The sequence below is a fragment of the Artemia franciscana genome, chromosome 8, assembly GCF_032884065.1.
Source record: "Artemia franciscana chromosome 8, ASM3288406v1, whole genome shotgun sequence".
NCBI lineage: Eukaryota > Metazoa > Arthropoda > Branchiopoda > Anostraca > Artemiidae > Artemia > Artemia franciscana.
Window position 1 is genome coordinate 2,188,715 of NC_088870.1, and position 24,157 is coordinate 2,212,871.

Consider the following 24,157-nt stretch of genomic DNA (forward strand, 5'->3'; position numbering starts at 1 on the left):
TTTCTATTGTATCTGTCTCCATGGTATAGAAATAGAAACCTCATATCTGTTTACAGTTTCCCGGATATCGGGTCGAAACTCACGGAGCTTGCTGGCAAAATGCCCCGGTTTACTTATAAGTATCCGCCCGCCCACAGTGGCCTTGCTGGTTTGCTTTAATTTTTTGTTCTTTCTGTTTTGTGTAGTGTTTGTTTTGTTTCTTTTATTGATACTCCGCTTTGATTTTTTGTAGCGGATCAAAAATAAATTATTATTATCATTATTATAGTCAATATTTGATGTGATATAACTCTTACAAAAGTCCAGCAAAACTTTGGGAAAATTTACCCAGGAGAAGGAAGTAGATCGTATAACGATTAATATTATTTTCATTTAAGAGCACTTCATAGCTTCAACTTGAGCATTCTATGTGAGTTGTTGATCCAAAGGTTTGGCTTGTAACTAGCGTTCTCTGGGCCGTCGTTCGAAAAGATACGGATAGATTTCCGCTTAGGTAAATTTTGTCGAACGAAAAGCCAATTCGGCTAACTGATCACCGAAATTTGTCAGAATTTTGAATTTATAACACATGTTTACAAAACAGATTCTTAGATTTGTATTTCTGTGGTTCAAGTACTCCTATGCTTTTGGTCATCGAATACTTTGGTGGACTCCTTTTGTTAACTCAGAAGATTTCCCCATTAATTGTGGGAGTAGAACCTGTTTAATTTCTGATAACAGGAGTGAATCAGACCAGGCATCTGTATGTTAGCATACCTGTTCTTTAAACCTTGCCTTTATTTCAACTAGCCGATAGATTATTTGTTTTATTCATGTTCCAGTACTTATTCAATAGATTTCTCCATTTTAGGAACCTATTAAACATAAATACAGCCTTAAAATGGATGTAGTTTTTCCTTAATTACCAAATCTTAGAAATGATTCTCCCTGTTTAGGGAGCCAATCTGAAACAAAGAAAAATAATTAGTAAAATTCCAGTTAATTGACTTATTGCTATCTCGGAAAGGGTTTAGGTTAGGAAAATGAAACTTTCAGGGATGAATCTATAGACTAAAATATGTCCTGGGAAGGTATTTTAAGGTACCCACCTCCACTCCTTCTCTCTCTAGAGGGCCCTGAAATTTGCCTACATGACAGGTCTATATACAAATTGAAATTTTGACAAAACAACATTTTATCTTAATTTTCAGTTACTAGTTGCTTTTTCTCTGCCTTTAGTTCTGAAAATGTAATTCCTGTTATTTGAGTAGAATTTTAAGCCATATCAATTTTTTTTCAAAATTTAGGAAATGTATTTGCATATTTTTAAAACCTTATAGCCTAAAACGGAATTGAGTGAAGTTATGAAGCTGAAAACAATTTTGTTGTACTTCAATTAAGCAGAAGATCTATTTTGCAAGGTTTCACTTTATAACACACATATTTTTAAAGGTCATCAAAGGTCAGGGCCCTCTAGAGGGAGAAGGGGTGGAGGTAGTTGCTTCAAAATACCTTCCCAGGACATACTTTAATCTGTAGATTCATCCCTGAAAGTTTCATTTTCCTAACCTAAACCCTTTCTGAGATAGCAAGAAGTCAATTAACTAGAATTTTACCAAATAATTCCATCATAGTTTTGTGGGATTTGTAAGAAGGAATCGATTTAAAATTCAAAAATGTCTAAAAATAAATCCTTAAAACAATTAGTTATATCATTCCCCAAAGTAGGCCTATTCCACTTTGCTTAATCCCCAATTGTCTGTCCCCCTGCTTAAGGCTTATAGTAAATAGGCCTATATAGTCAATTTTATATATTTCTTAATGCCTCCTTTGGTAGATTTGCACTTTTCAACACAATTTAGCTAGGATGAATATGAGTACATAACTCAGTATCTTCTTGTGTACTATCATAATGCAATAATCTGTTCTGGGGGGAAATACATTTAGAGTCCTTAAGGGGCTCATAAAAGCCATAGCAACAAAAAGAATAAAAATGTATTTCTAAAAAAAAAAAAAAATGGTAGTAAATATAGAGCAGTTCATATTATTGACCTGCAAACAAATTGAACATACCACTAGATGCCATTTTTTATATTCTTTCTGAATATAATAATCACTTTTCTTGCAAATTAAGTTTTAAGCCTTTTTGGACCCTTAAAAATGATAATTTCTTTCTATGTTTTTTAGTATTAAAAGGGTTAAAACATGTGTTTCAAGCTTACAAGTTCATTATAAAATCCATTTTTTTAAAGTTATATGATCTGCAAAACATTGATTTGTTACAACTAAGTTTAAAAAAATCAATACAATTTCTTCATTTTTCCATCCATAATTTTTCTTCTGTTGACTTTGATATTTTTCAACTTATAGGTGAAATGGCAGTTTTTAAGCAACCAAATAGAATAAGAAGAAAACATGGTAGATATGTTTTGATTTTTTTTTTTCTTTTTATTCAGCTTAATCTTGACAAATTGATGCTTGAGAATTATCCAACTTCTACAAAATGGATTTATAAAAAAATAATAAGTTTGAAACAAATGTTTTGACCCTTTTAATACTAAAAAATATAGAATAAAATTATCATTTTCAAGGGGTCTAAAATGACTTAAAAGTGAATTTGTAAGAAAAGAAATTATTATAATCAGAAAGAATATAAAAAGTGGCATCTAGTAGTGCTATGTTTAATCAATTTGAGGGTCAGTAATATGAACTATATATATATATATATATATATATATATATATATATATATATATATATATATATATTTATATATATATATATATATATATATATATATATATATATATATATATATATATACTACTACTACTACTACTAACAACTCACTGCAGCACCAAGCCGCCTGAGGCCAACACAGCTACGCACGCTCCTCCTCCAACCTAATCTATTTAAAGCCTCCCTCTTTACACCCTCCCAGGAAGTTCCCATTTCCTTTAAATCCTTATTTATGACATCCTCCCAACCCAGACAAGGACGACCTGCTTTCCGTGTAGCCCCAGACGGTTGGCCAAAAAGGACAATCTTCGGTAATCTGTCATCCTTCATCTGTAGAACGTGGCCTAGCCATCTCAATCTTTCTTTCATTATAGCCCCAGAAAGCGGGATTGAACCACACTTTTCGTACAACCTACTGTTTGAAATACGGTCAGTCAGCCGGGTACCCAGAACAATCCGTAGGCAATTTCTCTGGAAAACATCTAGTAAATTTTCATCTGCTTTTTGGAGTGTCCATGCTTCAGAGCCATATTTGACCACTGTCATCACTGTAGCTTCCAATATTCTAATCTTGGTTTGTAGGCTTATCTTTCTATTCTTCCAAACTTTTTTTAACTGTGAAAAAACACCCTGAGCTTTAGCTATTCTACTTTTAACATCTTCACTGCTCCCACCATCTTTACTAATAATACTACCAAGGTAACTGAAGCTCCCAACCTGATCAATCTTTTCGTTACCTAAGGTCACCTGTTCATCTTCACTTATTCCTAACCTTAGTGACTTAGTCTTCTTAACATTAATTTTCAAGCCTATTTTAGCACCCTGAACTCGTAAAACCTCTAAAAATTCATTCATTTTGCTCACACTTTCATCTAATATGCTTAAATCATCAGCATAATCTAAGTCCAGGAGCGTTCTTCCTCCCCATTTGATTCCATGGTCTCCAATTGCCTTTCCTGTGCTCCTTAAGACGAAGTCCATCAAAATGATCCATATAAAGGGGGATAGAACACAACCCTGCTTAACTCCTGATTTAATACAAAACCAGTTGCTAACCTCATTTCCTACCTTAACCGCAGCAGTATTATTCTCGTACATAGCGCAAATCACTTTAATGTATTTTTCTGGTATACCATATAACGATAAGACCTTTGTTAACGCTGTTCTATCAACAGAATCGAAAGCTTGCTCATAATCGATAAAACTAAGGACCAAAGGTGTTTGACAACGAAGGGACTTCTCAATTATTAACCTAAGAGTGAAAACATGGTCGACACATCCTCTACCTTTTCTAAAACCGCATTGTTCTTCCCTTAAAACTTTGTCTACCGCATGTCTCAGTCTAAAAAGTATCATATTACTCAGTAATTTGCTACCTACAGAGACCAGACTAATGCCTCGATAATTCCGACATTCACTCTTGTCACCTTTCTTATACAGTGGTTTAATTAAGGTTTTCCTAAAATCATTGGGTACTTCCCCTTTTTCAAAAATCATGTTCATAATCTTCAGTAGCTTATTCCTAACCTCAGAGCCACCATATTTAAGGAACTCATTAATCATACTATCAGCACCTGGGGCCTTATTATTTTTTAATCCTTCTAGTACTGTCGCTAATTCTTCCTCACTAAACAAATCTTCCTTCACATCCAAGGTATCACAAACTTTTTCATTTTCATCTATATCTTTTCCTGCAACTGTATCTCGGTTTAGCACATTTTCAAAATGTTCCACCCATCTTTCTTTAACTTTTTCCTTATCACTAATTGTGACCCCATTTCTATCTTTAACTGGGACTAGTCCGGATCGGCTACTCCCTTTCAATTTATTAACATGCCAGTATAATATTTTACTATTATGCCGTCTAGCCGCATCTTCCAGATCATCAGCAATTTTATCCATCGCCTCCATTTCACATCTCCTTAGTTCATATTTTAATGCTTTCTCCACTTTCTTTACATTCCTTTTGTTTTCATACGACCTATCGCTCAGATAATTCTTATACAAACCCCTTCTAATCTCTATTAAACCTAAAGCTTTTTCACTAATATTCCTAGTTGCTGTCTTAGCACTCTTCCCTAGGACACCATCAGCAACTTCACAAATTGTTTTTCTGAAATTATTCCATCCATCTTCCACATTGTCAAATTTTAAACCCTCAAGTTTAGTACTCAACTGTTCCTGGAATTTTTTTTCTCAAATTTTCATCCTGAAGTCTACCAACATCATAACTTTCCGGGAGGGAGTTACTCTTCCGAAATTTCAGCTTTAAATTAACCTTAGACACTACTAGATGGTGATCTTTACTTTTAACATCAATAACGGCACTCCTATACACCCTAGTATCTTGTATTGATCCTGCTAGTCTTCTGTTTACAATAACATAATCAATAAGGTTTGCTGTCTTACCATCACGTGAATACCATGTCAACTTATGGGCCATTTTGTGACCAAACACCGTATTGGTTATAACTAGGTTGTTATACCTACAAAATTGCAAAAGCCTATAGCCATTACTGTTTTCTTTTCCTACACCAAAATTACCTAGGCTAGGATACCATCTATCCCTATTTCTACCAACCTGGGCATTAAAATCTCCTAGCAAAAACACCATATTTCTACCTGGTACCCTGTCTATTTGCTCCTGTAACTGTAAGTAAAATTCATCTGAGTCACTAGTATCTCCATCAGTTGGTTCAATGGGGGCATATACTACTATAACTGATACCCTAAACTTTTTAGTCATAAAATGAGCAATTAGTATTCTATTATTAATACCTTCCCAGCCTAAACAAGACTTAGCAGCTTCCTTATTCATCATGAGCCCTACTCCCTGTCTATGTACCCCATCCTTCCTTCCTGAGTAAACAAATTCTATGTCACCTAATTTCATGCTTCCTACCCCTGGGATATGAGTTTCTGAAACTCCTAATAAATCCAGTTCAAACCGTCTGAATTCGTCAGTCAAAATGTCGATGCGATAGTCATTTTTTAACGTCGTAACATTCCAAGTTCCAATTTTCATGTTCTTTAAATCTTTGAAATTATTTTGGCCTCAAGAAAAGCAGTGATCCCGGATACCAGTGCAGGATGGGGACCAACATATCTTCTCAAGTCTACACCGAAGCGCTTAAGCCGGCTTAGAACCGGACAGCAAGAAGTCCCTGGGACCTCCAGTAAGTTGGAGGCTTTGTGCAATCCTGGGCCCATCTTGGTCACAACATGGTTTTCAGCACTTGGCGATGCTCTTCTATCAACAAGAGTCGAAATCCTGCACAGACAGTCCCAAGCCTATTACCTCCGACTCATTATATATTCATGCCTACAAATATTATGCTACTACGGGGAGGCAGCCCATAGTAGATAAATTAGCTAGGAAGAGGTTTTTCAGCCCGAAAACGCCCATCAAAACAAACCAAGCCCAGAAAATTATCCAATAATCAGAATCCCGTACGAGTGCTGTGTTGTTTACTAGGCTATAATTTCCTCGAGGGGCGCCACTCCTCAAGTGGGAAAAATTGACCGCAAGTTTCCCAGTCTTGCAGGTACCCCGAAAGGGTCGAGGCAGCCCTTTATAGAGGCCGTTGTCCATAAATCTGGATCTTACGCCCTGCCGCAGTTGTCCTCCTATAGAGGATCCTCCCACGATGGTGTTCTGCTTCACCATGCAATTTAACCCATTACTGGGAGAAGGTTTGTAACTCATCTGACGCGTGAACACGGCAGTTGGCCCTGCTGAGTGTACATTTGAGGGGCCTTCTTCCTCCTCCACCTGAAATTATGACCCCCAGGGGAGGGTTTCCCAGTTTCTATTATGGGCCCCACTGGGACAAGGTCCTACTTGGCCTAAGCCTCCTATGGAGCTACTCTACCTATCTATAGGGCTTACATATATACATATATATATATATATATATATATATATATACATATACATACATATACATACACACATACACATACATACATATACACATACATACACATATACTCACTAACGTGCAAATATATACCCTGAATTGGTATAGGCTAGGTCTCACAACTCCACTTTTTAAAATAAATAAAAAAAAGTTTAGTGTAAAGAGCGTGGCGTTCAGGAGGGGACAGTCTCTTTCATATATGGAATAATTTCTGTTCGTTTTAAGTTTTATTGTCGCTCCTTGCTTTCAGTTTGAAAAAAACTTGTTTATTTGTTTATCACTTCTAAAAACGCTTCTCTTCACTTCAAACTCAACAGTGGCGGTCTTGGCCTCTCTTGTGTTCGGGGCAAAATCTTAACCAGCGCCCCCTCCCCCACCCCCTAAAAATGTCAGGCCAACCTTTAATAAAATTTTCATCTATCGACAAAATTTTGCGAAAAACACCCTCTATTTTATTTTAATAAAAGTAAAATTTCAAAAATTACAAAATAATTACAACCACTAGATTATTTATTTGAAATTTTGCGCCAATAAAATTTCTGCACCTGGGGCAAGTATCCCCTCTGCCTCCCCTAAAACCGTCTCTGGCCCCTAGCATCCCCTAATATGCAAATATATAGCCCCAATTATACTTTTTCCACTGATTGTTCCATAAATCACTCTTTAATTTCTACTTAAAACCTTAAGCGACAAAAATAAATAAATAATGGTATATGTATAGCGGAAAACTTCAAGCAACTTAACTTTATAAGTCCGGAATTAAAAAAAAATAAATAAATTATCCAGCTGTCAGTTGTCATGTTGAATGAAATCCCCGTAAATTAATTTACAAAAATAAGAAGTCATTTTGAGGTATGTACACCACCCATATTTATCATTCTTATTCCCCCATTCACAATGCTATTTTAATACCATCAAGATTAGCTAGCGCTAATTTAAGCCAATTACAATTTTTCATGTGTTTTTCATCTAATTCCATGAAAAATCTGATTGGCTCAAATTAAATTCACCTAAATTCCGGTGTTAGAAAAATTTTATAGTCAAAAGACCTTAGTTAGTGTCTGCATTCACTGGTGAATGTTCAGAATTCCTTTTTGTCTGTATGGATTGAATTAGCTTTGTGAGTCACCTTTTTCAGTCTTATGCGAGCTATGATGGTAAAAGTTAAAGTTAGGTTACATTAGATTATGTTAGTTTATTTTAGGTTACAGTAGATTAGGTTAGGTTAAATTCTTTCCCAAATATCAGAAATGGGTTAAAAACCTAACCTAGGCAACCCTAACCCAACTTTAACTCACCAAACCTAATCTATTCTAACCTTACCTGTCATTATCAAGCCTTGCATTAAATTGACAAATTGGACTGTCAATGCCAACTAAATCTGAGGAGAAAAAAGGGTATATTGGACATTTGCCAGTGAATGTCAACATTCACCAATTTGCAGACATTTATGATATATATATATATATATATATATATATATATATATATATATATATATATATATATATATATATATATATTACATATACATAAAAAACTAATAAATATTCACAGAACTGATTTCCACTGTCTTGAAAAGATTTTCCCTATTGTTTCTACGTTGTATTTGTTTAACAACTAAATAAGATGACAAATGCTTGTACAAAATAGTTTTACACTGAGATAACAACAAGCCTGAGTTTACCAATAGGCCTAAGCCTAGGGGAGCACAATGCCAGGGGGAACATACATTATCAGTGAGCAATTTATCTTCTTAACAAGCTTCTTTTACTGCTTTTTTGACATTTTCTTTTCTTCTTTTTCAAACTAAAGTTTTACTGGATATCAGTAAGAACTTATGAAATTCCTTTCTTACGTCCTTGACTGTTTTGGGTAACGTGTTACTTTGCTTTGGTGAATGGACTTACTTTTTGAGGCCCTTCTTCCCCTTCCAAAAGTGTCTACCTCCCATACCAATATTTACACACAAAAAACTTTTATATAATTTTTCTAGACTTTGTATTTTTTTAACAAAGACACAAAGGGAAGGTAATTTTCAAACTCTAGGTGTCAATTTTTCCCATCTACCTGGCATCCCTGGAAAGTTTTAATTAATGTAACGTTTCTACCACAATGCTGCCAAGAATTGTTGAGATTTTCTGGATATTCTTAATCAAACAATGCTAAAAAAAATAGATTAATAATTAAATTTTTTTTTCAAACACTATAAATTAAAAATAATTTTGCTATTTCAAATGTAAAGAAAACTTCCAGGGGGATTATCCAAAGAGGAGAATTTCCACTGATAAAAATTTATCCATGAATTTTTTTTTAATTGGACAACACCCTTTTTGTTATTTTTTATTAAAAAAAAAACCTGAAATGCACTCTTTGGGTGATGTGTGACACTCTATGATTGCCTTATAAAGTCAGATTTACAATTAAATATGAGAATTAGTTTGAAAATAGGCCCATTATTAGCTTTCTATGATGTTCATGTGTCCAGCTCAGCCTTTCCATTCCAAAAATGCAACCCAAATTGCACTTTTAGTGCACCATGTGGCAATTCAAAGGGTGCACTTTTTGATCTGCTAAGATGTCATTTTCGAATCACATGCAACAGAATGAAGTGATGCATGAGGCTGCTGGAATAGTGTGTAGTTTAACTGCAAAATTTATCTCCTATGATGGGTATGGGTGCTGAAGGATGTTGATGGGGGATATGCACTTTAATATTAACTGTAAAGCTGGCAAAGAATCCAAGCTTATTAAACTCACCATCACCCACACAAAGCGTTTATAGTACACTACTGATGTCTGCACCAGCTCATTACTGACTGCTTTAGTAAAAGCTGAGTTCACTACTTGATTTATGTATGTTTGATGCATGTGCATTGTTTATTTATGTATTCTGTTATATTTTTTAATTTAACTGATTACTGTCTTTGCTAAATAGTGACTTTTCTTCATTATTGCTTGAAAAAAAATGTCCCATGGCAGACATAGGGAAGGAACTGGTTACTTAACCAGTTCCATAAAAACCAGCTTTGTCCAGCTCTCAACTTTGATGTGTTTTTATAATGTTATTAAAAATAAAAATTTTTATCAATTTTTATTGGTTCTAGCAGGCTAGTGAAACCAATCAAGGGTTAGGCTCCTTACTTACTTTCTTTGGCTCAGAACTAACTTTATAAAGCAACAGAAATTAGAACAAGAAGGAAATGGTATTGAAAAAGGATCTGATTCCCATCTATGCTTTCTTACAGTTACACTAGAACAGAAAGTTACAATAATCTTGACACTGAAAGCAGCTCAACTTTGACACGATTAATTAAGAATTATGATCCAATTAATGGTCCAACCTTAGCTTTTGATGATATTTGAAAAAAGAGACTAACTGGAGAAAATTTACATAATCATCAGAATTTTTAGTTGTCTTTAAGATACATTTAGGCTTGTGTTTTTCACAAGTTTTTTTTATTAGTTTACATTAGTTTGACTTACATTAGTTTGAATGAATTTATGTTCTCACTTCATTCTTTTTGTCAGTCCTGGTTGAATTTCGTTGAAGTAAGGATGCTAGGGCTGTTTTTTAAAAAAGTTTAAAAAAACATTATTTAGTTTTAATTCTCACAATTTAATGTATGTTTATTTATATATACATATTTTCTCTCTTGATCTTGTATTGTGCTGAAGACGGCCCTTGGACATAGGGCCGAAATATTCACAGAACTGATTTCCACTGTCTTGAAAAGATTTTTCCTATTTTTTCTACTTTGTATTAGTTTGTTATGGAAAGGCAGTGTGGTCATCATCGCTATTTTTTATTTGGTTGTTGTCTAAACTGTCCACTTTAACTGCCACAACTAACCACTTTATATAATACAGATCGTTTTCCATTCTGGTTTAAATTGATTTATCTTTAAAGGTAATTACTTTTTATGGCACTGACTTTAAACCATATGACGTCCCAATTCCAAGGAAGAATCAAGTGTGGGCTATACTCCATGAAGAATCGCCCAAGAACAACCCTATTCTTTGTAACCCTGCATTAGCAGAATTTTTCAACTATTCAGCAACCTATAGTCAATTTAGTGATATTCCATTGACTTTAGTTCATTTGAAGTCAATAGAACAAATTATAGGTAAGTGGGCTTGTAATATATTTGTTATAAGTTATGCAAGGTTGTCTCTACCCTTTCTACTACCAGAGTATTGACTGAAAGTATTAAAATAAACCCATTAAAATATACAAATATCATGATCTATATTAGAATCTAAAGCCCCAGACCTTCCCTTTTCCTGTCAGAAAATCCTTTATACTCGTGAGTCTATCATAGTTTGGACCTGTGTTGTACCCTCATTCATCTCTGTACAAGTAAGATCATAAGCCAGGAACTCTGTTACAGCTCACCTTACCTTAGACACCTTAATTGCTCTGAGGCCATTGGTGGCGTGCAGCTGAAAAGTTTGTGGTGAGGCGTTCTTTGAACAACCTTGCCCTCTCCTGGAGCCTGGTTTCCAATCGTAGACTGTCTGAGGAAGTCAATCTTCTTTCCTACAAAGCATATGTCCTAAGCATTGATAGATTTGCTAATGCAAATTTAAGGCATATAGTGTCAAAAGTTTATTTGCTAATAATAAGGATTGACTATACTAATGAATTATTTAAAATCAGTTGTATTGGTTCTATTTATTTTTTTTTGTGCTCCTTAAGTTTCTTTTGATTCCTTCTCACCTGGATTGTAACTTGTTGATTGTAGTAAAATTATGATAGACAAATACTTTTTATTACTATAACAAACACTTGCAAAAAATTCAACAATTTTATATGGGTAAAGTATCAGGACACATGGAAGGCTTGTATAAATCAATCCTTATTGTTGCTTGTCATTCGATGTATTCATTTGATGTATTGTGAAATCGATGTATATGTTGTAATACTGCTTGTAGCCAAAGATGTGAAATGTCTTCTAGCTCCAGATCTTGCCTGCGCCTTATTTTCGTGCATCTTTATCTCTGAATTTTTATATGCGTTTTACTTTAGCTGCTAGAGTTTATTCAAAATCGTATGCAATTTCCTGTAATGTCATACAGAATACAAAAAAAGCTTTTTCCCATCTTTTCCCCAGTCGACATGTTTTTGCTTTAGTTGCATTGTTATATAATTCAGCAGTCACCAAGAATGTTCCAATACCCTGACAGTGTTGTCAATGTTCAGTATTGTCAGTATGACAATGTTCCAATATTCCCTCTAAGATATCTATAAAACACATTGGTATAATCATTATTTTGTTCTAAAATTTCAAGACATAGGGCAAATCAGCAATTTCAGTTGGATTAGGAAGTTCTGTTGTGAAATTTCATTCCTACCTCCTGCTGATCCTTTACAGACGCTAAAATATCACGTTTCCTATTCAATTGTTATTTTTCTGAAATATTTTTTGAAATATTTCGGAAATATTTCAATTGATTTCTGAAATATTTGTGCTACTCCGCAGTAGCACAATTATTGTGTTGTTATTTGGTTTTAAGTCAGGTTTTCGTTCACAATTTAATATGGTCTGTTGCTGTTTTGTTCCATGTATTTTTCTTTAACTGCTTAGTTTTATTTGTCATTTTGTATATTTCTGCATGTGTCATAGGTAATAAATATGAATTTCTTCTTCTATCCTTTACAGACGCTAAAGCAAACACATTCCTTGTTCAATTGTAATTTTCTGCAAAGCAGTTTGTCATCTTGTGTAACTCTGCATGCGTCATAGAGTCTAAAAAAGTCTAAAAACTATGCAAACGCTCCTGTGGGCAAAATGATGTAGCTTATGCTCTTAAAATGTGCTCATAAGTATGCAAGTAAAAAAAGTAAGTAAGACAGCACTAGACCCTTAAGGTCCAAACTGGTGATGCTAATCTCCATTTTGTGGCCAATCAGACAGGAAGTGCAAATGGGGGTTCGAGGCCAACCATCCTGTGCTTTCACACACCCTTCCTGCTTACCTTTCCCCAGATTCCTCAAGGTACCCATTTAGAGCTGGGTCGACTCTGGAAGAGCTTACAAAGTCACGCCACTGACCCTCGTCCCAAGCTAAATAACTAGTCAAAACTGGGATTGAACGCGTGCCCCTTGAACAAAGAATTCCCACTCCAGCGCGCCAACCACTCAGCCAGGACTTTTTCAAAAATTATTCCTCATAGGAATTTTTTCAAAATTGAGGCTCTAAATGAAATTTCTCGAAGTTGTCACTTATCTAGATGTTTTTTTCAGGTCAAAAAATGCCGGGATGTTGATTTAAAAAAATATGGGCTGTTTTCAAGAAAAAATTTACAAATAAAAAATTAGTACTGGGAGCCCTGCGGTTTTGCCGCTTAGCCCCAAGACTTGTCACGTGGCAGGCTTCTCTGTATGTATTCTTTTTGTCACTTGTCTTCTAACCGCAGACAATTTGAGCCTTTTCTTGACATCTGTTCTTGATGTAACAGTGTCACCACAGGTGACACTGTTACATCTGTACACTGTTACTGATTCTCGATGTCTCTTGTTTTCTTACCACCTGTGTCTTTGCTCTTCATTTTAATTTTTGACTTGCTTAGATTCTCTGTGTTGCTTGTCTTCTAACCGAGTATGTCTTTGCTCTTCATTTTCATTTTTGATACGTTTTAACACTTGCTGTTGCATATCTTCTAACCGCATTTTTCTTTCTTCTTCATTTTGGATTTTGATTACTTCAGACCAATTAACGATTCCCTTCCCTTTAGCTGCCCGTATCGGTCTTGTCTCATTTGAAGGTCCGAGTTTTAATATTCACCCATTTCAAATTTAATTTGTTTGGGCTGTTCTCTTGCTCCTATTACGTTTGATTTTCAATTTTTTCATAATAAAATTGTTGTTAGAGTACTCTAATTTGTTGCTAAAACTGGCAAAAGATGTTGCTTCAATTACTTCTTTCAGTAACAGATTCATTTAAGAAAAGCTCTGTAATCAAAAAAAGATAGAAAAGAACTTGAATTGAAGTTTCTACATTTTCACTTGTTTCATGCTAAGGTTGTTGTTAGAGTACTTTAGTTTGTTTTTAAAGATGGCAAAAGGTGTTGCTTTCAGTAATCGATTTCAGGGAAGAAACGTTCTATAATCCAAAAGTGAGAGAAATGAAGTTGTTTCTTCCATCTTTTTCTTGTTTCATACTAAGATTGTTGTTAGAGTACTCTGATTAGTTCCTAAAGCTGGCAAAAGATGTCGTTTCAATTACTTCTTCCAGTATTTGATTCCAATGAAGAAACGCTCTATAATCCAAAAATGAGAGAAATGTAGTTGTTCTATTTTCACTTGTTTCATACTAAGATTGTTATTAGAATATTTGAAGTTCTTCCCTTTTCACTTGTCTCATACTAAGATTGTTGTTTGAGTACTCTAGTGAGTTCCTAATGCTGGCAAAAGATGTTGCTTCAGTTACTTCTTTCAGTAATTGATTTCATTTAAAAAACACTCAGTAGAGAAATGAAGTTGGATAGCGTCCTAAAGCTAGTAAAAGATACTGCTTCAATTGCTTCTTTCAATAATTGATTCCATTGAAGAAACGCACTATAATCCAAAAATTAGAGACATGAAGTTAGATTGAAGTTTTTTCATTTTCGCTTGTTCCGTACTAAGATTGTTGTTAGAGTACTCTAATGTGTTCCCAAAGCTAGCAAAAGATGTCATTCCGTCGAATAAGGAACATTTAATGTCTATTTATCCTGTTATCCAAACACTACAATTTGTCTACCTCTCAATTTTGCTTAATTTTGTTTTGCTGCTAACCCTGCTTTACGCAGCAGATTGAAAAATGATTCTGCTCCTGTCATGGTTTCATCTAATTTATATGAATGTAAATGATTGCAATTTTAAAAGACTGGCAATTGTTTGAAAGCTCTTGTTTAATCGTATAGATTTTATTGAGGATACCCGACTCTATATTACATAATATACTAAAATGAATGCCATACATTTGTCATTGATATCACCTGTATCAGAATTCCAATATTCATAATAGATGGCATTATTTTTTTTCGTCTGAGATGTGGTTTTTCTGGATCAGATGGCGATAGTTGTGCAATGGATTTAGTTTCTGTTTTAATCTTTCCTATAGATTGTTGCCGCACAATTGTTGGCTTTTCGTCTCCCTGCATTGGTTCATTGGAAACAGGAGTTAGGGCTACCGTATCTATCGCTATAGATATATTATATTATTTGTTTCAATAGATGTCAATGTATCCGCTTGGCAATCTGGAATCGTAAAAGATAAACTCCTTTTAAAACCACTCAAACCTTAAAGAACAATGAAACAATGGCAGGCTGCCAAAGATAGTTCTTTTTGGCCATCCAACCGGAGCCAAACAAAAAGCAGGCTGTTTCTGAATGGGGCGAAAAGAAAAATCAGATTCAAACCAAAATTACAGAAAGATTTATTGCTTCCAAAGATTATAATTTATACAGACATGTCTTAACACAATTCCCTAAGCCGTAGAATAGGTTACACAAGGAATAGATTCTCAAAAAGTATCCTACCTCCATAGATACCACGTTTTGATTTTATAGTGGCCGTTTAAAATGTACCTCTTTCATAACAAGACAATTCTCCCCCTGGAACAGAAATTCCTTGTATTTTCAGACATTTAAAAAACTATAGGATAGCGAAAGAAAAACTAAAATTTGAGCTTACAATCTAGCTCTCACATTAACCCTCTTTCTTTTGATTGTCCAATTCAACTGAATAAAATGAACAGGCTCAGAGAAAATTTATCACAAGGAATTTTGTGATAAATTCCAAGGGATAAAATAAAAGCCAGGGTGTCAATTCATGAAAATGTAAAGGGAGTTAAAAATACTTTTTTTTAATTTAGGAGGAGGGGCAGTCTTGTAGCTTTTTCATGGAAATGCCCCAAAAAGTATTTTTCAATGAGAAAAGGAAAACAGAAGATATTTGTCAATATATAGGAGGATAGAAAAAAACGTAACCCCTTGCTAGGGCTATAGTGAAAAGATTTACTGATGAAGGATAATAATTTGTCAAAGATTGAGCTTGTCTGCTATCCGTCTTGGACCAGCAAAAAGCAGGTTGCTTCTGAATGGGGTGGAAAGAAATCATGAAAACGGATTGAAAGGGACTTCATGGGAGGAAGTAAAGAGTGAATCTTTGAGTAAGTTAGGGTGGAAAATGAGTGTGTGTAGTTATGACGGCCTCAAGTGGATCGGTATAGTTTTCTCTGTTAATTATGTATCCTATTTACTTACTGCATAGTCTATTTATTTCAGATTTGGCATATTTTAAATCTACCCAGGAAAAGAGTATTGTAGCGAAAAAAGAAGGTTTAGCGTCCATTATATACGTTCAGTCAGCTTGTGATGCTCCATCACAACGAGATATATATGTAAAAGAATTGATGAAATTTGTTTCAATTGATTCTTACGGCAAATGTCTAAACAACAAACCACTACCAACAAGGTAAGTCATCATAATTTAATATAGTAAATATATAATAAATATATATATATATATATATATATATATATATATATATATATATATATATATATATATATATATATATATATATAAAATATATATAAATGTATATATAAATATATTATATATAAATATATATATATAAATGTATAATATAATAAATTAATATTAATAAAGACGTATCCGTGATCTGTAAGGTAGGGTTCTCTGATACGCTCAATCTGATGGTGTAATTTTTGTTAAGATTATATGACTTTTAGAGGTTGTTTCCCCCTATTTTCTAAAATAAGGCAAATTTTCTCAGGCTCTTAACTTTTAATGGGTAAGACTAAACTTGATGAAAATTATATATTTAAAATCAGCATTAAAATGCGATTCTTTTGAAGTAACTATTGATATCAAATTTCCATTTTTTTAGAGTTTCGGTTACTATTGAGCCGTGTCGCTCCTTACTATAGTTCGTTACCACGAACTGTTTGATTATTTAAAGAGCTAGAACACTCTTTTCAATTAATAAAAGAGATTACGCCACAAGTCATTACCTTATTACAGCATTTTATTACTAAAAATCCTCGATCCGTCGTATAAAATTTATCTACTTTAGCAGCTTCTAAATGGAACTTGTTTTCTAGTTACTGCTAATTTTAATTTTAATCCAAGTACTATAGCAAATAATGATTATGGTGTCTCCAGTCCAGTATTAGCAAGTTAATCCTTCTGTATGGTTACCAAAGCAGTAGCATTGAAATAGTAAAGAGTTATGTGTCTCATGTATTGTTTTTCTTCATTGCCTTGTCGTGTACAGTAAATGATCAGTAGAATGTTGGGGGGAAGGGGGCTCGTTTGATGGTGAATTAAATGTTCTAGTGTTAACTTTGTCGTAATAGATCGGAAGGCATTCAACGACATTGGTTTCTGCGTCAGATGAAAATATCAAGATAACCGTTTTCATGAGACAATTGAATGGTCCAAAATGGGTCTCTGTGGATTGCATTACGAGTATAGTCCCAGGCGCGTGGATGAAAATATAAAATTTAAATACTAAGATTTTATCTTTCCAAAATTGCAAATCATTGACTAAAAAATAGCGATGAATTAAGAAGAAGATTAAAAAAAAATCGAATAAAACTTAATAGAAACAATTGTCGTAAAGTAAGATGCTAAGTCAGGCTTATTGCTTATTAAATAAAAAAAACAAGTTTTTTCAACTGAAAGTAAGGAGTGACATCAAAACTTAAAACGTACAGAAATTACTTCGTATATGAAAGAGGCTGTTTCCTCATCAACGCCCCGCTCTTTACGCTAAAGTTTGACTCTTTCTCTCAATTCTTCTTTCTAAAACAGTAAAAAACTTTAGCGTAAAGAGCGGGGCGTTGATGAGGAAGCAGCCTCTTTCATATACGAAGTAATTTCTGTTCGTTTTAAGTTTTAATGTCGCTCCTTACTTTCAGTTGAAAAAACTTGTTTTTTTTATTTAATTTCTGAACGTTTTTGAATCAATGCATGTTATGATTTTGGCTCTCCGCAGAGGAATAATCAAAACGAAATTTGCATATTTTTTTTTGGCTCAATGGCTTTCTCATAATTTTGATCGAATGATTTTGAGAAAAAAAGAGCGGGGGACGAAGCCTAGTTGCCCCCCGATTTTTTGGTTAATTAAAAAGGCAACTAGAACTTTTAATTTTTTACGAATCTTTTTATTGGTAAAAGATTTACGTAACTTATAAATTAGCTTACGTAAAGAACTTTTGTATTCTCATGTTTTATTACATATATGAGGGGATTCGCCCCATCGTCAGTACCTCGCTCTTTACACTAAAGCTTAAATTTTATCCCAATTCATTAAGAATGAACCCCTGAATCACAAAAGCCGTAGAATAAGTAGTTGAAATTACCGAAAATACTTTAGCGTAAAGAGCGAGGTATTAGAAGGAGGTGAGCCCCTCATATGGGTAATAATTTCTGTTTGTTTTAAGTTTTATTGCTGTTCCTTACTTCCAGCTGAAAAAGCTTTTTCACTTTTATTTTTTAATTGTTTTTTTTTTAAATAATGCTAGTAAATCCTGCTCTCCCTTCATGGAAATTTTCTTCTCCCATTACAAATTCTCGAAGGAAAGTTCCCCCAGCATATCCCCCTCTTCTCAACCCCTCCCCCAAACCAAAAAAATCCTCCTGAAAACGCCTGTATACTTCCCAATAACCATTACTATATGTAAGCACAGGTCAAAGTTTGTAACTTGTTGCCCCTCCCACGGGGACTGTGGGGGAGTAAGTCGTCCCCAAAGACATAATTATAAGGTTTTTCGACTACACTGAATAAAATGGCTATCTCAGAATTTTGATCCGTTGACTTTGGGAAAATAATTAGCGTGGGAGGGGGCCTAGGTGCCCTCCAATTTTTTTGGTCACTTAAAAAGGGCACTAGAACTTTTCATTTCCGTTAGAATGAGCCCTTTTGCAACATTCTAGGACAACTGGGTCGATACGATCACCCCTGGGAAAAAAAAAAAAAAAAAAAAAAAAAAAAAAAAAATAAACACGCATCCGTGATCTGCCTTCTGGCAAAAAATGCAAAATTCCACATTTTTGTAGATAGGAGCTCGAAACTTCTACAGTAGGGTTCTCTGATACGCTGAATCTGATGGTGTGATTTTCGTTAAGATTCTATGACTTTTAGGGGGCGTTTCCCCCTATTTTCTAAAATAACGCAAATTTTCTCAGGCTCGTAACTTTTGATGGGTAAGACTAAACTTGATGAGACTTATATATTTAAAACCAGCATTAAAATGCGATTCTTTTGATGTAGCTATTGGTATCAAAATTCCATTTTTTAGAGTTTTGGTTACTATTGAGCCGGGTCGCTCCTTACTACAGTTCGTTACCACGAACTGTTTGATACTGATTTTGGGTTCTGTCAGGCATTAACTAAAAAAGCTAGCTAAGATCAGGGTTTTTGAATCTCCGTCTTTTTATGATGTAGATACAAAATTGTCATGCCTAAATTTTATCTTTAGATGCCAAAGATAAAGTTTTAAGTGAGGAACAGTGTGGTCTTAGGAAGGGGAGAGGATGCTTCGATCAAATTTTCACTCTTAGATTCGTTATTGAAAAGTGCCTGAGTCATCAGGTCTCTTTAGTCCTCAGTTTTGTAGACTAAGACCAAGTGTTTAATTCAGCTGATAGAAGAGCTTTGAGGAAGGTCCTATTCGTGTGTGGTATACCAGATAAACACATTAAACCGATTAGTGCTATGTACGAGAATAACATTGCTGCGGTTAAGGTTGGAAATGAGGTTTATCCATGGTTTCATATTAAATCATGAGTTAGGCAGGGCTTCGTTCTATCCCCATTGTATGGATCATTTTAAGGGGTTTTGTCCTAAGGAATACAGCAAAGAATATGGGAGAGTACGGAATCAAATTGGGAATTTTGATTCTAAAGTTATAGAGGCTATTAAAGAATCTTTTTAAAATCAAAGATGACATTAAATATGATACTGACTATGATTTTAAAAACACCGATAATAGCATATAAAAATCTTGAGAAATATTTTGGACCTACTCCTGATCAGAGCTCCTCAAAAGTATTGTTTCAGATAAAGTAACTTTGCTTAGAGGCAGTTTAAATGAGAAACTTTGAAAAACTATCTGTTTCAACTCCTTGTTATTAACAGAATAGGATGTTAAACATTGTGGTATCGGATATCCACCTAGACCTGAGGATGCTTCATTATTTTTGGGACGTATTAATTATATTTCTAATTTTAGGATGTATAGTTTTTTGATTTTAGGGTTTAATATTTTGAAATAGTTCGCTTTAATACTGGACCCTTTGCATTTTGCTTATCTTCTCCGTTACTATTTTTTCCAGTATAGCAATCCTAATAGGCTAGTGGATAAAGCTTCTTGGGCTTCGTAATTACTTTACGTTTTGTAATTGTTTTTTTTTAGTATTAATAAATTGATTGATTGATTGATTGATGACATAGAGAGCATTATTATGACAATGTCTGTACTGGCAATCCGACACAGTGCCTTGTGAGCATCGGGGAGAGTTTGTGGCTATTAGCGGCCCTTTTGATTGGTTTTGGCTCGTAAAGAGAAACTAAAATTCGTTATTCACAACTAATGAACCCTCTTCCAGCTTTCTATGATAATCCATTCTGTCTGATAAGGTCTAAGAAAAATAAGCTTAATTTCTATAATATTTCAACGCTAATGCTCTGATTCTGAAAAACAGGTCTATCTTAAATCAAACCTATTTTTGTTGTCAGTTTCACAGGTCGATAATATGAACTTAAGAGCTCGGATGTGTTTTGCGCTTCAACATACCGTGTCCAAACGCTTTTAAATATTGTTAAAATTCGTTAAAGATGACAAAAAATGATCTAGTTCGCTTGCAAACTGAACTGTCTGTGTTTGCTAATCTTTGTTTTGACTGATATCTTTTTATTTCAGTCTTCGCAATCCTACTGGTTCGATGGAAGAGCCACAGTTTCTGGACTTGATATCTAAATACAAGTTCGCAATTGCCTTTGAAAACGCTGTTACTGATGACTACATCACGGAGAAATTATGGAGACCTATTCGATTAGGAACTGTGCCTATTTATTTGGGAGCACCAAACATTAAGGTAATTGCATTCAATTGTTATTATGGTGATCTCTGTCGCATTCCTTTACTAGTTAAGGATATGCAACCTTGGGTATGAATTTATTACTATTTTAGATTTTTCGTTTTAATTCTTCGAATTTTGGCTTTTATTGAATGTTTGTTCAAAGTTTAATTTTTGTTTTTGTTGGTTTGTTTTTTCACATTGACTCTCCGCGTTTCTTTTAGTTTTTTTTTCTTTGCCCCTTTTTTGGTATTTTCCTCATTTTTTGTTTTTATTTGTACCCGCATCGAAAGCCAGTCAGCACCCGAAGCATTATTTTTCATGCTGCACAATGTGGTATGCAATTCACTAGCAGTCACAGGTTTCAGATATGCAAATACATCGCTTTCCTTTGGTACAAACTGGTAGTATATTCCAGTTTCGTCTCAGGAGATACTACTGAATATTTATAAAGCAGTCTTCGATTTGATATTGCCTTCATCAGTCCTCTAATAACCCAGGGTTTTCTAGGAGTAATATGAAAAGCCGACTTCTGAATAACTGTATTACTTTCTTTTAGTAATTTAGTTATTTCCAAATACAACAATGAAAACTTCATTCACTTGCAGATAACTACTTTGTGAAAAATCAAGTTGAGTTAATTTTGATTTTCTTCTGAATATGTTAAGAGCCTTAGCATCCATTTTCAATGCGGAAATTTGTGCTGATATATTCATAGCTGTAGGAACACCAAACTCTCTAATAACATTAAGAACACTAAAATGATCAGAAGCATCGTTCAAGATAACATCAGCAAAATCATGCTTCACGTTAACAAATATATTATCCGAAAGTGATTCATAGTATTCATATGCTTTATGTAGTGATTCATAGCTGTATTCATAGATATATTCATAGCTGTAAGGACATCAAACTCTCTAATAACATCAAGAACACCAAAATGATCAGAACATCATTCAAAATAACATCAGCAAAATCATGCTTCACGTTAACAAATATATTATCCGAAAGTGATTCATAGTATTCATATGCTTTATGTAGTGATTCATAGCTGTATTCATAGATATATTCATAGCTGTAAGAACATCAAACTCTCTAATAACATCAAGAACACCAAAATGATCAGAACATCATTCAAAATAACATCAGCAAAATCATGCTTCACGTTAACAAATATATTTTTAACATCAACATCAACATAACATCAAGAACACCAAACATTTAACATAACATCAAGAACACCAAAATGATCAGAACATCATTCAAAATAACATCAGCAAAATCATGCTTCACGTTAACAAATATATTATCCAAACGTGATTCCCAGCGCAAAGTCACTCGACTACATATATTAGCTGTCGGTCTTAAACCGCAACCCGACATAACCTTTAAAAAATCTCCTCTCGAGTTTACATTTACTGAAAATAGATCAAGATTGAAGTCTCCAAAACAAAGTAAGAGCAATTTGAACCTGACAACTTATCCATTTGCCGCCCCAGCAAATCAGTAAATTCCTATGCATTTACAGATAGCGGTTGATAAACAACCACCACAAAGAAAAAATTTCCTGACTTATAAAGTTCAACAACCATCGATTCACATCTCTTTATTCACAGTCTGAGCGATATCTACAAAAGGAAGACAGTAAAACATGAATTAACACTTAATCTCTGCTGAAAGTTTAAACTCGACTGTATATATTTTACGTATTTTGAACCAGTACTAAAGAGTTTAGGTTACTACCGGCAAAGGTTGCTCTTTACTTACGGTTCAGTTACCATAAACGGTTTTCTCAATGGTGCCATACTTACATAGCGCTACATGACGCCTATTACCAACGATGGAGTTTTAAGGAGCTAGTAAATATTTTCCAAAAACGAGAATCACGACCTCTGAGTGAGCCTAAAATAAAAATAAATCCGACTACAAAATAAATAAATAAATTACGAAAAGGAAATAGTGCAAATCTAAGGAAGAGATCACCTAAATAGGGGAAAACCAATTTCTCAGTATGTTTGTGAAAACTGTTCTGTGAAAAACTGCTTTTCCGAAAAACATTAGATATTTATCATTTAGCCTTTTGTGAAAGGTAGTGATTTTTTCGTCGAGATTATGCAAATTATAAAATTAGACCAATCCTCAGTACTCGGCCACATTCCAAAAGAAAGATGGCCAGCATTTTGAAGGGGATGGTAAGAGCCATAAGTTACTGAGAATGAGTGCTTAAAATTAAAAGAGGGGAAAATGATAACTTTCACCCAATGAAGGCAAAGATGAGGGGGACTATAAAAATTATTAAAAATTTGGAAATTTATGATAAACACAGAAGCATTTTAGTGCCTTTCAATGTTCCAAGAGTTGGACGATAAGAAGGGGTCTAAGAAGGACTTGTGAAAGGGAGTTACTCCTCTTTTGTTTAAGCTGATGTATGTAAACGTCCTTTGAAAAGTCGCTCACAAATTCTATAGTTATTTTTATGCCTTTTTTTTTGCACATTTTTCTCCTTTCTTGCGTTATTTGTATTCATTACGATAGTAAAATTCTAAATTCCTTATCCTGAAAAGCCGACATCTCTCTACACACGAGGTATGCACGCGAGGACCAAGGAACGTGATATTTGAAATCGACATATAAAATGGACTCTTTTGATGTTTTTTAGATAGGCTTGGCCTAATTTGGGACTTTTTTTTATACCTAGAAGCTTTATTTACCTAGCTTGACAAATTTCTAGGATTTTGTCACCCCGGGGCTCTTATCAAAAAAAAAAGAAAGAAACCTAGGTATGAGACTAGTTTTTTTCTTTTTTTAACCTGAGATTGGCTATAAACGAAAACAACGAATGTAAAAAAAAGGATGAATTGATTGCCAAAAGTAGTGTTATCTCTGCAGAATCACCTTCAGGATTGGGGTATTTTTCATAAATGTAAACAGATCCTTCTCTTCATAAAATAAGAAAAAAGAGGACAGATCAGTACTACTAATGCAAAAAAAAGTGATTTTCTGTATTTTTCGAGATGGGGGCCTGTAATTTTCCTATAGGATTTTCGACAATGAGCTATTCCAACGGTGCTGTCTGATTTCAATCCGACACACTTTTTGTGGGGTCTCAGGCTATAAATACTCATCACTTTGTTTTCGCAATAAACTTTTAGCAATAAGAGTAATCGCAATCGTAGTTATCGTTCTGAATAAGGTTCAAATGGCAATTTTTTTTTGAAAAAACTGAACCTCGTACTTTACTAGGCTGCATCAATCGCTGCAACCATGATGTCATCACCTTCAGTGATGACATCAAATCACTTCAGGATTTGAAGTGAATTTTGCCTTTTTCTTTTTTGGGTCTTGTCAGTTTAGACACGCTACCCTCCGGTAAAAAAAAACTTCTTCAGTTCAGGGAAAAGATGTTAAGTTACATCTATT

The 24,157-nt window shown here is 34.2% G+C and overlaps 1 protein-coding gene across 1 annotated transcript in view; it reads left to right on the forward strand.

Moving 5' to 3' along the window:
• Positions 1-537: 537 nt before the first annotated feature.
• LOC136029868 (alpha-(1,3)-fucosyltransferase 10-like) overlaps positions 538-24,157 on the forward strand; it is a 28,561-nt gene continuing 4,941 nt past the window's right edge. Inside the window, exons 1-4 of the mRNA XM_065708330.1 lie at positions 538-742; positions 10,549-10,765; positions 15,913-16,102; positions 20,581-20,755. Of these exons, the coding sequence (XP_065564402.1) occupies positions 569-742; positions 10,549-10,765; positions 15,913-16,102; positions 20,581-20,755 (756 nt within the window). The 5' untranslated portion in view covers positions 538-568. The remainder of the gene's footprint in view (positions 743-10,548; positions 10,766-15,912; positions 16,103-20,580; positions 20,756-24,157) is intronic.